At 39.9% G+C, this 17070-nt stretch overlaps 1 protein-coding gene across 2 annotated transcripts in view; it reads right to left on the reverse strand.

Annotated features, from left to right (window-relative positions):
• map2k7 (mitogen-activated protein kinase kinase 7) overlaps positions 1-17070 on the reverse strand; it is a 31318-nt gene continuing 14248 nt past the window's right edge. Inside the window, exons 3-12 of one of the 2 annotated variants that reach the window (XM_054778617.1) lie at positions 15227-15365; positions 15062-15128; positions 14342-14455; positions 13694-13813; positions 13508-13615; positions 13246-13425; positions 12991-13071; positions 9094-9236; positions 8918-8963; positions 1-8824 (exon numbers count right to left, since the gene is read on the reverse strand). In XM_054778617.1, the coding sequence (XP_054634592.1) occupies positions 8681-8824; positions 8918-8963; positions 9094-9236; positions 12991-13071; positions 13246-13425; positions 13508-13615; positions 13694-13813; positions 14342-14455; positions 15062-15128; positions 15227-15365 (1142 nt within the window). In that variant the 3' untranslated portion in view covers positions 1-8680. The remainder of the gene's footprint in view (positions 8825-8917; positions 8964-9093; positions 9237-12990; positions 13072-13245; positions 13426-13507; positions 13616-13693; positions 13814-14341; positions 14456-15061; positions 15129-15226; positions 15366-17070) is intronic. The other variant, XM_054778618.1, reaches the window with a different exon arrangement.

Genomic DNA, 17070 nt, shown 5'->3' on the forward strand with positions numbered 1-17070 from the left:
ATGCTGCATTGATGCAGTCATTCATGCAAAAGGAGGCCCAGCCAAGTATTGCGTGCATAGAAATGATTTTCATGATATTCAAATTTTCAAAAATTTCATATCGTTTTTGTTATATTTCTAATACAAATTCAAGAATACTTTGTTGTGTTTATTAATCTTAAAAAAACTTACACTGTGTGCACAATTTATTAGGCAATTCAATATTTTGACCATATTCTCATTTTTCTGCATATTTTCCAACCTTAAGCTGAATAAACTTGAATGCCTTTTGAGCTGAAGCGTACCAGGTGATGTGCATGTGTGTACTGAGGGAGGGTGTGGCCTTAGGACAGGGGTCTCAAACTCAATTTCACTGGGTGCCAGTGGAGGTAGAGACTGGGTGAGGCTGGGCCACATCAAGTATTGGGAGTAGGGCTGGGAATCTCAGGGTACCTCACGATACGATCCGATTCACAATACATCCGTGTGATAACACCACTGTTAGTTCAGCGTTGGTGTTTACTTGCCCCTGTAAGTGTGTAAGTAACACTGAGCTTGCCCAGATGTTGCGGGCTGCAGTTACACTACTCTTTGATGGCCAGTCGCGATTTGGTGGGCCGCAAATGGCCCGCGGACCACTAGTTTTATACCCCTGCCTTAGGAGATCACCACCCTTTATTAGGTGCGCACAATTTTTAGCTTCTTTTCCTCTGGCAAAATGGGCCAGAAAAGAGATTTAACAGACAGAAACGTCAAGAACTGTAAAACATCTTTCATAGGGATGCAGCACTCTAAAAATTGATGAAATTGCCAAAATATTAGGAGTGACCACAGAACCATTACATGTTTTGTTGCAAGTGCACAAAAGGGTGACAAAAAACATGTCGAGAGAAAAACATGCAAATGAACTGCCAAATATGTGAGAAAAATCAAACATGAAGTTCCCAGGAACCCATTATCCTCCAGTGCTGTCATATTCCAGAAGTGTCATCTACCTGGAGTGTCCAGAAGTACGGCACATGGCGTTCAGTGTTCAGAGACATGGCCAAGGTAAGAAAGGCTGGAATTATTAAAAGATGAGCTTGGCACTTTTTTCACACAGTGGTACAGGAAAAAGTGGACATCTTTCAAGAAGACCCATGATTTTTATGCAGGACAATGGTCCATCTCATGCATCCTAGTGCTCCACTGCGTTGCTAAGCTAGGAAAGGTCTTAAAAAGTAATGACATGACCTCCTTGCTCACCTGACCTAAACCCTATTGAGTACTTTTGGGCCCTTAAATGTAAGATTTACAGTGAAGAAAAAAGGTGCACCTCTCTGAACAATGTCTGGGAGGATTTGGTTGGTGTTAAATAATAAAACTAATCATCAATAATGCAAATTGCCTAATAATTGTGCATAGTGTATATTGCATGTCACCATCAATGAGCCATCCACTTAAATATTACACATTTTTGGAAATCAGTATTTAAAAAAACAAAACAAAACAAAAAACAAAAAAAAACTAGGACACATGAGGTTTTTATGAGTTTTTTAAATTTATTTTTTGGTGTTTTATTGTTGTGTATTTGTTCATCAAAAGAATCCTGAGGTATTCACAAAATAATGGCAATTATTGTTTTCTGAAATGAGACCAAGGGGGAGGGGGTGAAAGAAAAAGAAAGACCAAAGAAAAAGAAAGCTGGAAAAAAAAGCTGTGTCAATTTGTCAGTTGGTTCTCTTCTGCAAAACATTTTGTCATTAAAGAGTGCATTTGAGCAAAAATAACTCAGTGGACAGGTCCCACCTTGTTAATGGGGGTCTGAGTAGATCATGTGCCAATTTGTCAATGAACTTTGTTTGTTGGGGTACACAATAGATCTAGTAAATAAATGGAAGGTGTTTTAGCCAGTAAAGCATGACCAACTATGTTAAAGTCTTGGCTGGGTGTTTGGATTTCTGTACATTTAGGTACTTTATCATATTAATAAAAATGATCATAATAGTAAAAATAATAAAGATACACTTTTTACTACTCGCCTCTGAAGTCATGTTTTTCATCTGTAAAAAAAAAAAACCCAAACAAAAGCAATGTGCATAAAAACAAGACACAAACCAATAAATATATAATCAGTGAAGAAAATACACTGTTCAATGATGTTCTTGCCTTGTCACAGATAAATACAAAACAACAACAACAAAAAAGAATTGCTGTGACTTGTTTTGCACAATGTTCACACCCACTATTCTCCTCTGGGCACATCAATCTGACACAAAACAAAAATAATAATAATAATAATAATAATAACAATAACAAAAAACCCATCACAAGTGCAATATCAGTCATGACAGCTTCGGGAAGAAAAAAACAAAACAAAGCTCTTGTATTTGAGCCATCAGCTCACTACTACAGCATCAAAGAAACCAGGATGAATACAAAAATAATTATAAAAAATATTCAAAATGAAACACAGGGCAGGGATGCGTGTATGTGAGTGGGGGGGGGAGGGGGAATAAAGCAACAGCACACAATTTATAGCCCAAATTGGGGTAACAAGTCATAAAGTGATCATCTGATCAACATACAATACATCGTAATAACAACAATACAACTCCAGCTAAAGTTCAGAGGTTATCTGTAAGTGGTGGCTAAAATCAGGAGGATACAAATTACAGCCAGAGAAAAACATCCACCAGGCCAAAAAACAATAAAATTGAATATTTTCAATAACAGACACATTTCCTATTTATTATTTGTTCAATTTGGTGTCATCTTTGCCCTGAATAGCATTCATAAGAACAACTCAAATAAAACAGAACCCATCAATAATCAGAAAAACACACACACACAAAAATGAAAGCTAATTATAATAAAAATCACCATCAATACAGACTTTTGGTAGACACACACCACTAAATAAAAAACATGGGGCCCATGAGGAGAAAGCTTTCTAACAAATACTTATAACTGTCAGCCACTTGTGATGCTCCGAGTGAACCAAAAGTGAGCTTTAGCAAAACTGAACAAAATACACAATAATTCAAGATGTCTGCATGTGTAAATAAAAAAAAAACAGCAACACATAAATAATAATGATGTGCTTCACCACCCTAAACAGCATAAAAGAACAAAAAAAACCCGAAACAATGGCAGTTACAGCTGTGACAATGACTTGCACTTGATGATAGACTTTACAGCAATGATCCAAGCATCCCTCACAAAAAAAACAACAAAACACAACGATACAATCCTTAAATATTTGTCAGCTCATTCAAAACTTGCCAAAGGTGGCGCTGTTGCTCACAATGGGACAAAGGGGTGGCTAAGCCCAAATCATGTAAGTAAATCTCTTATGTACCGCTCATAGCAAGCTGACATGGTTTGCATGACTGCATAGTGACAATGATATTTGGTTTACTTACAGATGGGATTTACAAATTCACACACACGCATCCACGCATGCATACACACACACACACACACACACACACACAGAGCAGCTGGGCGCCAAGGCACAGCTCAGGTACGCGCTAGCAGCTAGCTTCACAGCTAATATACACATCAAGCCAGGGTGGGACCACTTTAAATATTTGGTGTGGGAACATCACTACATCCTCACACAAGTAGCACAGGAGAGCCAGTGTGCATGTGTTTGTGTACATCAGCTTATAAACAAAGAACGTTACAACAGTGGGAGACTGGGCCAACATGAGGGTTCAGTGGAGACGCACAATAGTGTCATGATGCTGAGCACCAAAATTAGCTGTTGTTTTGTTTTTTTATACATGAGCCGTGGCTTTAAGTCAGTCAATGGACCACAGAGGAAAAGCAGACAAAAGGGCCGAGCAAACCAAGTCCAACTTCCATCACACAACCTGAAAGAGCCGGCATGTTTCATGGCCGGGTGGACAAAGTTGACCTGGCGATTTTAAGGGAACGACAGGAAAGCCTAGTTTCACACTTCTTCCGAGCCACTGTCACTGTCCAGCAATTGCCGCTGATCTCTCCTGATTACGGGGTTACGTACAGCTGTGTGAAAGCGCACTAATAAAAAGGTAAAAGGGGAAAAATTATGAATCTTCTGTTCCATTTCTGACGTAGCTATTTTTCCGGATATCTGTGTAAAAGAGGCTACCGACTAACACAGACTCGGTTGTCAGGTGGAACCCGTTGGAAGTAGATGCCCCTCGGACTTGTCGTGTGTGGACATATGCGGTTGTGGACATAACCAAAAGCGAAACTAGCCATTGCTTGCACATTTACTTGTGACTATCACCAGAAACAGAAGGAGAATAAAGAATTTTTCAACCTTCAACAGTTTGTTGACATTGCCTTCGTACATTTGTGCATAATTTTATTTTGATTCTTCTGTTTTCATTTCATACAATCAAACCTCAGTTTTCGTCAAAAATTTTCACCAAAATTTTGCCTCGGTTTTCGTACAATATTGCTCGTAACTAGCTAGTCCACCTGCCCTGTACTGTATCATTCCGCTAAATCAAGTGCCCAAACAAAGCACCCAACACATTACTGAATCACTGTTCATATAGTGTGACTGCTACATAAACCACAATGGGGCCAAAGAAGTTGGGAGTGCCAGCAATTGGATAAGACGGTGAGAACCACTATTGAATTTGATCAAGTTTATATTAACAATTTCTATCCATTCACCATTTTAAAGTATTTCACATTGTTTTCTGCATGTAAAAGTATAATTACTCTCTATAAAAATGTACTTTTTGATAATATTTGTGGGTGTCTGGAACAGATTTCAATTGGATTTACATGATTTTCTATGGGTTTTTTTTCGTACTGTTCAGATTTCGTCAAAATGTTTTGGAACAAATTAGTGAAAACTGAGGTACCATTGTTTTTCATATTCTTATCTAACAGAGCCGCTGTGATAATTGTGTTGTATGTCTTTGACTACAGTGACAAATCTTTTGTACGTGTGCAAATCTTTCCTCTGGTGGCTAACAATCCGGCAAAAAAATGAAATGGGTGCATTTTGATATTTGCTGTGGTAGAATCCAGGTTAATACTGCCATGCTAAAAGCCATGCTTTTACTGTAGAGTGAGTCTCTGATTTCCCTGCTGGCTAAAGCCGGGCTTGTCCTATGTTCAGGGTTGTCTTATATTCGGGTCAATACGGTACTTTATAAATCAAAGGAGATGCTGGAGCTGACATCATCACAAATCTATTAATGTGAATAAAGGCTGCATCTTATGTTCCGGCTCTGATGCAGCAATACGGCAGTGAGAAGGCTCGGCTAGAGATCTGTCAATTCTGTGCAACACGGGGACATTTAAAAATAAAAAATTCAGACACGGACATCCACTTAGGTTATTTGGTGGTGTAATTGGGATTGTTAGGCATTGGTGGAATTCTGCACTCTAATGAGTGCCATTCTAGTTTGTTTTTTTAACTGACAATTTCAATGTGACCACACTAACGCCTGGATTAGTGGAGCTAGAGTTCAGGTTGATGGTACCGGGGTGTTTGACAACTGGTGAAAAAGCAATTACAGTCGTCCATCGCTGTTCAAATATCACTTCCTCACTACATGCCAGTTTATCATTAAATAATGAATAAATGATCGCTGTTTCGGGGTTGATTATGGCCTGTGTGGATTTTGCCTGCTAATGTTGTCCTCCATCCCTCAGTTCCAAACCCATTCTTACGCTTAGGATAATTAAATTGGAGGCTAACTAGTTAACTCGTTGTACAGTATTGCTATGTTTAAAGCGGCAGCCGTCTCGTGTCACTTCAGAGATGCCGTAGTCTGAACACAAGCGTTGCACGGTCTATGTATGGTAGATGCATGTCAGACTGGAATGAATATATCAATGGAGTGACAAGTATTATAGTGAGGATGGATGATAGGCTGATGGCGATATTTTTTTATTATTAATGCCATGTGCGATCGACCTACATTACCTTTGAGACACTACAACAAACAACAATGAGCTTTCCAAATGCTAACGGTGAGTTAATATGTCTTATTATTGCTTATCATGTCTACTATATCAGGTAATAAGTATAAAGGTGACCATACGGATGTTATTTCATGTTTACAGGGCTCTAGTAATGTTAAAAAAAACATTTTTAGAAGGTCATAAAAAAAATTATTTAAATATATAAAAAAATAATATTTTCATAGTTATAGCATAGAAAACCTATGCTATAACTATGAATTTTTTTTTTTTAATATTGAATCCTACTTTGTGGAAATTCACTTTTTGCAGTTGGGTCTGTAACAAATTAACCGCGATAAATGAGGGATTAGTGTAGTTAGCCAGACAGCTGTCAACTTCCTGATACAAACCTTCAGTGAATCGGCTGCTTTGGGCCGCTCGGCCCTGTTTTATGTTACAGTGCACCAGTCTCCCTCTGTACAGTATAAAACACAACACGGGGGACACTGCGACACCACAGCGCCCCCTATAGCTCCTCAGACACACTAGCTATAGAAAGATTTCATATATGCATACCATAGCTGAGAACAATCAATGATAATATCAATAACAAGAGTAATAACAATGTATTTCTTGGGCTGTGGACACCTTTGGTGTGCAGTTGTCAAGCTTGCAGGTGAGATGGCTGGACACAGTCGAGGATGGACGTGAGCTAAAGCATCTGGACAGACAGACATGAACTCTAACCCCTGCATTACACAGTTAGATGATGTGCGGTGATAAGTGGTTACATTGTGTCATGAGTTAGTACTTCATATGAATAAAGACAACCTTCCACATGTGTCCATCTCTCACTTACTGTTTGCTTTCCTCTGTATTTGGTAAAACAACGTGTAGACTTTGTATTGGAGTTCACTTATTTGGCAAAAGAATACAAAGTATTTGGCCTTTTGGTGAAAAGAAGTGACAGCAGCATCTAAAGCAAGAACAAAATGAACAAAATAAAAGTAGCAGCAGTAAATAAATAACTGAACGGACAAAAATCATGAACGTAACATGCTAACTAACTAGCGCTGCTAAAAGCTGTAATTGATAATTGGCAGGTTGGTGTAACACCATGAAAGCTTTGCACACTGACTAGCTAGGGTCAGAGGTCAGCAGGGGGATGCTTTCTCTTCTGTTTCCTCTCCTTCGTCACATACTTACTTCCTACTATGACTTTAACTTTCTCAACACCTCAACCTCTCTATTTCCACTCATCTGTACTGCCATCTATACAACATTCCATTATCTTTCCTCTTCTGACACTTAACTGTTTCCTCTACCATTACCACTCTGTAGCATCACTCAGTGATTTGGTTTGGTGTAAAGTCAATCAATCGCCGTTAAACCGGCAGCAAACACACTAATTCAAAAGTCTTCATGTGGCTGTACTAGTGCTTCTCAAAGACTGCTGTACTCATTCAATTTCTTCAAGGTTGGCAGGTCTGTTAGTGTGTTTATTCATGTTTGAACGTTGCTGGTGCCAGCAACTCATACAGTGGTTTGTACAGATAAATAAATATCAGGTTCTCAATTCTATTTCAAAACAGAGGGTTTGTGAAAAAATCTCTGTCCCCTAGGGAGGGCACGACAGAAAATAATAGAGAACCACTGGCTTAACTACATCTACCATATAAACAACAGTTGAATTATTTGGACACACATTTTGAGAATACCAGTTTGAATGTGGGTTAAGGATGGTAGTGTGTAACCTCTGCTTCATTCAAACGTGACAATTCATGAAGTTTTCACCGCAATATGTCTGGAGGCCCTTGGGCTCCACCAACATCCGCCACCTTTGGTCTAGAAACACTGATGGAGCGCTAAACAGCAGAGGCAGACTGAGAGGATGAGGTAGACAAACTAAGTGTGAAGTCAAAGACATGCCCCACAGCTAAGAAGATCAACCCCATGTTTTAATCTTTGTATGCTATCTGTTCTGCGCCCCCTTGTAGAAAAAGCAACATCGCTCATTTTCCCACGCAAGTAACACAATCTCCTATCAATACAATGCCACTCCTTCCCTTTCACTTCTCACATTTCCAGAGAAATCCTGACAATCCAGCACACATCCTGATTGGAGATTGGAGATGTTCCTCTTCCCAGCGTCCCCTTTACTCACTCAGCTCTTCAACAACAAAAAAACCATGCCACTTTTTACGTTGTTAAAATGCGACACTAATTTTTTTCAGTTTTTCTTCCAATTATGCAGCTGATAACCGTTCTAAGATTGCTCATTCAAATCATGATAAATTGGTGTTAAAAATGATCAAAGTGTGTGTTGAAACTGCAGTCTGCATTAGGATTTACAGTACTGTGTATACTTTATATTACTACTGACCAGGGATTGATATCTGTACATACACACATATACATGTGACAGAATTAGATGAGTGGTGACTAGGAGTGAAGTGACAACACATTTGGTGTCTACACAAGTGTGATGTGACATGGTAAATGTCTACAAATGAAGCTAAATACTGCTCAAAACACACTCCCATGTCTGCCTGTCCAGATTCAACACACCAAAAAACAACTATTATCCTCCCTCTGTCTATCCGTCCATCCATCAGTTCCTCCCTGTGTCAATCACTGCATCCTATAAGCCATAGAGTCTTCGTCTCGCTGGTTGAGGGCTTTTCCGGTGGACAGGTGGACAGCCAGGGCCGGGAGTCTAAGGCTAGGCTTAGCTTCTTAGGCCGAGGCTAGACTAGATTAAGAGGACAGCTAAGCAAGCTAATACAGGATGAGGCTCTCTGGGCTACCTGCTCAAGAGTGAGTGGAGCTGGTGCTGATGACTGTAACACTGGCTGCTGCGAGGCGACTCGGTGCGATCCATTACCGTTTGGAACCAACCGGCCACGTCCACCTCGAGCACCTCGTAACGCCGGATGAAGCTATGCTCCTAGAAGAGGCAAAGATAATGAGAAGGTGGTTTAGTCACACCTTACGGAGGTCACCGAGTCCAGCATGTACTTGTACATCATTGTTGCCTTACCAGAAGCTGGTGGTATTTTGGCCTTTTTCTGTGATCCTTAGTGAGGCTGTGGAAAGACAAAACATCAAGAGTTTGTATCTGTGGCCTTTTTTTGTTCATTTCCTTTGTGAACAGTCCATATGAAGTGCTATGACAGGAAAGCAGAAGAGAGTGAAAGTATGGCTGAATGAGCTCACCAATCTTTGACAAAAGACTGGAAGTCGAGGGAGAAGCCCATGCTGAGAGGCAGCAGAGGAGGGTCTTCCTGCAGTACTTTGGTCAGAACCTCAAAGTCTGTCTTGCAATTCTTGTAGGGAAACTGTCCTGTAGCCAGCTCCACCTAGTGGACACCAAGTGACATTAATATTTCCTGAGTCAGCATTCATTTCATAAACAAGTACATCAGTGACATTTATGGGTGTCACGAGACACCCAGCCCTGCGACGAACTGCCGACCAGTCCAGGGTGTACCCCGCACCTCGGCTCTCGCCCACAAGTCAGCTGGGATAGGCTCCAGCATACCCCCGCGACCCTAATGAGGATAAGCGGCATAGATGGATGGTCGAGAGACACAAACTCACGAGACGAGATGATGCATGAGATTGGGTTAATGTGAACGAGACTTTAACAATAATTTTAAGAACACTACAATAAAAAAAATATGACTGGACAATTTTTTTTTATTCAACTGCGTCACAAAACAATGCAGGTGCATTTTGAAATGTTTATTGTCCCACAAATTGATGCTAAACAATATTACTGTCAACATTTTTTCAGACCAAATAAACCACATGATAATAATAATCATAATATATCATAATACAGTATTCCCTTTAATATGCCATCTTTCACTCTGAAGTTGTGGAATTGCTGTTTGTGACATGTATTTTCTCACAGGCAATACTGCAACGTTTGCAGCATTTCTTGAAATGTTGACGGCCGGGACGAAGGCTCTGCATCTCGATGTGTAGTTTTGTCACAGATTTGAAAACCTGGTGTCAGGTGGATATGTCTGAGGTGGGCAAGTTCATTTTGTTGTCATTTATGCTTCTACAACTTTCAAATAAATTCGGCATACTGGCTTGTTCGTGTTGATGGGCTCACCTTGCTCATTATTAATTAGTTGTAGTTTTGCTTGCCATTTTATGATATACTCTGCTGTTCTGACTACTAATCTATTGCTGGGCAGCAATTAGAGCCTGACCGATTTATCGGCGGGCTGATTATGACGTATCACCGATTAATCAATATCGGTAACTTATATATTAACTTTTTTTGCTGCGGGGAGATTCTGTTGCTCCCTTCCTGTGCTGCTCCCTGCCAGAGTAGCTGGCCCCTCCCCCTCATACACAGATAGAGCAGCAAGCAGCTGCAGGAGGGGATGACTGGAGAAACGCCGAAAGAAACTGCATTTTTTACACCATGGTAAGCTGTGACTTTGTAAAACAATACAACACTACTTTAGAGCCCCATGAGAATAATATCCTTGCGGAAACACGCCGTCAAGGCCCGTCAAGGAGAACATTCTAGTTTTTTTTCACGCAAGTTTTATAGAGCGTATTACAGTGTTTTGACATTGTGTAAGTTGCAGATAGATGCAACTGTTAATTCCCATGTCCACCAATATATAAGATTATTATACAATGTTTTAAGGTGAAATAAAGATATATGCAGATACACACAGCAGAGCTATGACATATCACCAATCAATATCGGTGAAAATGTAGCCGATATGTAGCCAATATATAACTTTTTTTTTTTTTTTTTTTTTTTGCTCCACCGCGATTCAGTCACTCCCTCCCTGCGTGTCTCTGTGCTGCTTGTTCCCTGTACCTAGCCCCTCCCCCTCACACACAGAGCAGCGCTCTCGCTCTGCGGCTCTCTCACTCAGTCCTCTTAGGAGACGAAACACAAAAAGAAACTTTACACCATGGAAAGCTGTGACTTTGTAAAACAATATAACACTACACTTTAGTGCCACGCTGTCAGGGCCTGTCAAGGAGAACATTTACGTTTTCACGCAAGTTTTAGAACTCCTATTACAGCGCTTTAACGTCGTCTATGTTTGTCTCTGAAATAAACACGTATGCAACTGTTAATTCACATGTTCAACACAGAAATAAAGATATATGCAGATATACACTGCGTCCCATTTCGCATCATACTTCCATGTACAATTTCCAGGGGCTCATACAGTCACAAGTTAATGTCTTCATGCAAATAATTTGGAAATGTTCCAAATAATGTACTTTGTTGTCATTTGACATATTGCATGTTTTGAAAGCAACTGCATTGCAACATAAGATGTAGTTTAGTCCCTTATATTAAGTCTAGTAACATAATGCATGTTTTGATTATTATTTTGTTTGTAGTCTTTTTTTCCCCCACTTTTTAATGTTTGCTACAGCATTTGTTTTTCAGCTGTTTGCAAATACTCACTGGCTGTAGATAGAACTTTTTAATAGATAATAAATATGGCTCATTGATATTGGTAAGATGTTTTTTTTGAATATCCATGCGTCTTCTATGCGCTAAGCTAAGTTAGCCAGGGTTCCAGCACCAGCAAACCAAAGAACACTACTAATTTGTGGCTACACCTAAAAAGAGGCATGTCCTGATGTTGACACTCTTACTAACTTCCTTATTTAATTTGGTAGTCTTCTGCTTCTTTGCGTTGAATCATATTTTGGGTATTTTAAGAACATATGTTAATGTACAGTATATATTCTGAGTATATCAATGCTCTTTTTTCATATATTGACCGATATCTTCATATATCGGATATCTGTACCGGCATCGGCCCCAAAAATCCCGTATCGGTCGGGCTTTAGTAGTACCCATGTGACATAGAGACAGTCTGCGTCACTTCTGGTTTTCGAATTGATGGCAGACAGTGAATATGACTATGTACACACTCCATAACTTTGTACAATGTTTGGCAGATTAATGCAAATAACGGTGCATGCAGTTGAAATTATTTACCCCAATTCTGTGTGTGCATAAAGACATTAAATAGTTGAAAAGAAGGGGAAACCAAGCAGCCATTCAGCAGGCGTATGGTACAACACAGATGGACTTACTCTTCAGGTCAAGACTCTGTGGTCTACCTGCACCTCAAAGAGAAAGAGGTCTTGAGGACTAAAATGTACACATTCTGGACAGAGAGGAAGAATGGTTTGAAAGAGGAGTGAGGGAATCCAACTCTGAAAGGGGTGGGGGGTCTACGACACCACCTTTCTCCCACATACAATGCTGTCATTTCATCCCTTCCTAAAAGACTCGGTCACTTGGCTTCTAAGAAAAAAACAAGGCACAACCACCTAGGTTTCAGGTGAGTCCAAGACAATGTATGGGATGCTAACAAAATTGACACCACCCAAATGACCATCATTGGCAGGCAGAGGCCCCACTCCATTATATTCTAAGAATTATCATTTGACACCACTAAAGAGACAACCATTCCTGTCTGGATCTGCCTCAGCCATTAGAGGATAAATACAAAGGATCTTGCGCCAACTTCTCAGCCTACAGCTGTCCTATCCAGTCTGACAGGTGTGTCCCCCACCTAGTCTTTGAGCATGCACTGATAAGCCTGCCTGGATGAGAGGTGAAACATTTTCTAAGACAACCTGAACAGTCCAGTTGCGATCGATTGAATGCCCTGAGAAAACAAGGTGATCAAACAGCAGTGAAAGCTTATCTTCCGGGTCAGACATAATTAATGTAGCAGATGAACATATCTATTTGCATTCTTCCACCAAGTCAGTCTGCATGAATACATTCTTGTGTGTCCATCATTTCACTGAGACGTTTTCTATGGACATTGAACATCAATTTTGTTGTAAACAAACTGTTCAGCTGCTTCCCAGTAGCCTACAGTTCACATGGGTGGTCCATACTGTATTTGCTAATAGATTTGATCACAATGGCGAAACACAAGTTTATTTCTAGAAATATGTGCTTTAAACAGGTGAAGGTGTGCGTTCCCGTAGTCTAGTGTTAATGACGAGAGCATTGTGGGTGTAACTTTATTACTTTGCTTCCTGTATAATTATCATGGGAAAAATGTACCTGATGAAGAAACAATAACTCACCAGAGAGATGCCAAGGCTCCACACATCTGCTCGGATGTCATAGTCGGGTTTGGTGGGATCTGGAGGGTCTATTCTCTCTGGCTGCAGGGGTACAAGCATATACAGTACATGAAACTGTACATTAAGTATCATTATGATAGAATCAGTTCAGTTTTGTTAATGCATTGGCTATGTTAGGTTTTAACAGGTTTTGGCAATTTGATAAGTTTTGTACGTTTGTATGCAGTGTGTAGTTATGGGTGGCATGTGACTCACCGCCATGTAAGCAGCACAGCCAGCACTGCGTGTCTTTGCCTTGGAGTCGACGAGGCGTCCGCTAATGCCAAAGTCACACAGTTTTATCTGACCTTTCGCGTCCAGTAGAATGTTGGAGGGTTTCACGTCGCGATGGATGACACCGTGTTTCTCTTTTAGATACAGCAAGGCTTTCACTATCTGAAGCAGAAACACACAGAAAGAATTAAACCACAGCTTGGGCAGCATGATATTTTCCTTCGTGTGTGTATCATTCACATACTGCAACAGTCATTTTTCCTAAAATGTGCTCTGGGATTGGGTCCTGAATTCTTTTTTTCAGCTTCTCAGCACACGTGCCCATCAACTCCATGGCAATAAATACATCTGTCTGTAAACATGAAAACAAAAAAAAAATGCAATTTATAATCTGATCATTGTTTTATTGTTGGGTAGTAAAGTCACCCACATTGGTAACAATGGCACCATAGCACTGGATGATATAAGGACAGTCATGACTCTTCAGCACCACGTCCAAGTCCATCAGGATCCTCTTGTTCTCATCCTTGTTTCCTGTTCGGCGCATTTGCTAATGACACAAAACACATGTGGCTGATTGAGAATGCTGCGCCATTCTAATGTCACAAAACAACATCCACAGGTCAATATTGGTAGAATTAAGTCATAACTTCAACTACCACAGAATAGGCAATACAGTCACATTCCTCGCTACATTCTGTTTCGAATATAGCTCCCTCACTATCGCAATTTAGAAAAAATATATTAATATATGACCACTGTTTTATGGTTGACTATGGCCTATTATTAGTAAAAAAAAAAATACAGAAAACAAGTCATATGTAGTATTCTGGTCACTACTAGGCATCAGTGATGTTACATTGATGAGACATCACCTTACATTACATACATTCATAAACAGGTTTTCTATGCCCCAACTACAAAAATATTAAATGTATTAATATTGAATCCAACTTTGCAGAAATCCACTTTTCGAGATCGGGTGTAGAGAACCAATTAACCGCGATAAACGAGGCACGACTGTAACTCACATACAGTATTAACACCATAAAGGTGGTCCTCTCTTTGGGAAACTTACTTTAACGGCGATGACATGCCCAGTCTTTTTGAATCGCACTTTGAAGACCTGTCCACAGGTGCCGCTGCCAATCTCCCCTTCACTGATTAGATCAGTCACCTCAGCTGGATACCGCTGTAGAACGACAGATAGTGTTTTCATTGGATTGTACTTTAAAGTTTAATACTTAACAAAGAGAAACATTCTGAATCATGAAGTAAAGAAAACACCAATTTATGGATGATTTGGTTGTGACTCAACTGCAATAAACCCTTATAACCGATATGGACTCGACCAGAATACATCCCAACAACACAATATAAAGAAAATTCGAGAAAGGCACTACAAACATCTGCCAAGGTGGAAAGATTGTGGTTTGCATATCAACACAAAAGAATTCCAATGTTTAAAACCAAGTAAAATTGCATTCATAAAGAAAATGGCCCGCAGACACACTATTTTGCATTCATTCAACAGCATTTGTACTTATGCAATCACTTCATAACACGGCATTACTGCAAATCTCCTTGAAATTTTGTATTGTTTACAGTGATATTGTTTATAAAAAATGTTGACTTCATGGATTATTTTGAGTCATTTTGGTTATTAAAAGTATGTAATGTCCCGGTTTTCAGTACGGTTTTTAAGTAGGAAGAGGAGCAATTGCATTTTGCTCTACGGGTGACCTAAACAAAACAAAACAAAACTCGTGCATTGTATTAACAATAGGTTATAACTCACCTGTCCGTCGATTTTAAGATAACCTGTCTGTTTCATGATCTCTTGCAATTTCTGATCAATCTCTGCACTGCATGGACAAACACACACAAAAACATACAACCTTTTTTAGCAGCATTCATATAATGGAAACCAGCGGTTCAGGTCCGAGGTTGCAAGTGCACATACTTCTCTAGACTCTTCTGTAAGCCGGACTGCGGTGTGGGGAGGGTGAGCATGTGTCTGCGACGAAAGGGGTGGTGCTGAGGTGAGCTTTCTGAGGATGATGACCTGCTTCCTGCGTCGTTGGCCAGGGGCAGCTGAAGGGCTGCGTTGAGAGAATTGATCAATTAGTGCTTATAGAATAGTGTTTCATAGTAGAGGTCTGCATGCCAAAAGGGATCCAATAGCTGTATTTATTTTTCCCTTTTGGCAATTTATAACTACTGTTCCTTGATGTTGAATGTCTGCATATTTATATAGGGCAAGGGATGCATTTATTTAAGGTGAGACAATGTGATTAAGGCATGGCATATTTGAGGAAATATGAGTTAAGGAAGTACAGTTTAGGAAAGTAGAACGCCAGCCATTAACTGGGAATTGCTTTACAACAACAGTACCAATGATTTCCATCTTATCAGCTGACAGTAATAAATAGTTTTAATATAATTATTTTGAATAGGGGTGTCATAAGATATCGAGTCACAAGATCTTGCGAGATTAAAACCTGACAAGATTCCTCCTTCAGAAAAAAGTGTCTCATGGGTACTAGGCCTCAGATGAGAATAAATGAATACAATAAATAAAAATGACCAATAATTTTGCCAGCCTCAATATATTGCCATGTGCATGCGTGTCTGTTTTCCTCATCTCCTGCCTCCAAACAGGCAGGAAGAGAGTTCACTCTGTGCACTGGTTTCAGCACCTTGGTGTGTTTGTTCCATAGAACAACGGCATGAATGTAGTGAGCCCTTTTGTCAGTCACAGTCTCATTGTCTTGGTGGGTGGAGGCAGGACTGGTAGCACACACAGAGTGCAGAAGAGTGTAACGTAGACATTAAATTAGTAGACCGCAATATATTGTAATATATTTTCTTTATTGTATTTTTCTTAAAAGTAATGTTAAAATCTCATCTCGTAGACCCAATTTTCTTGTCTCGTAACCTGAGTGTCAAATGACACCCCTAACATTGAAGGTAAAATTTTCCCCCAATTTTTTCAAGACAGTCTCGCTGCAGACCTCCACCGTCAGATCCCTCTCCCCACAGACCGATACTACGTGACACCGCCAATGTCAGGACCGGGAAAGGTGTAACTCTGATATGCTTTCACCAGAAGAAGAGGAAGAAGGAAAAAAGAAAAATTAAAAGAAGAAGAATGGTAAGTACAAACTTTCAACATCGAAAACATAACTTTACATTCACCAGAACCCGTGCTTTTCCCACCGGCTATGCTTGGATAAGAACAATAGATTTTAGTTACAAAAAAGACTGAATGTGACAGTGATCAGTCTGTGCTATCGATACACATTACACATACACATTGGCAACCTTTACTCTCAAAAGAGCCATTTTTCCTCCTCTTCCACTATAGAAAAATAGACTGGAGCCACAAAACATATTTAACATACAGATTTAATCTTTCTTAATTTTACCTGTTACAACAGAATACGAGAAACGGATGTCAACTAATGGGGTTGTGATAGTAAGTTGGTTAAATCTCACTACCTGACGCAGCACAGTTAATTGACAGCCTGTTGCTTTTAGCTCGATGGCTAACGCTCTCAAGCAGTGAACTTACATGGTCGCCGTTTCGAGCCAGTCATGTGCAGGGCTGGATTGCGTGGATGACCAGTTACATACATAGGCCATAGGCCTACTTTGAAATAAATTGCTAATTTTCAGAAAATGCAAAGTGCTCGTTTTGAAAATGTCTTAACATTTTTTACTAATTTCTCGCCACATATCAAGCATACAGGTAAGCAAGCGTCATTGGCAGACAGGACAAAAGAATCTGTCCATGCGGTTTTAAAC

The sequence above is a fragment of the Dunckerocampus dactyliophorus genome, chromosome 6, assembly GCF_027744805.1.
Source record: "Dunckerocampus dactyliophorus isolate RoL2022-P2 chromosome 6, RoL_Ddac_1.1, whole genome shotgun sequence".
NCBI classification, from domain to species: Eukaryota; Metazoa; Chordata; class Actinopteri; order Syngnathiformes; family Syngnathidae; genus Dunckerocampus; species Dunckerocampus dactyliophorus.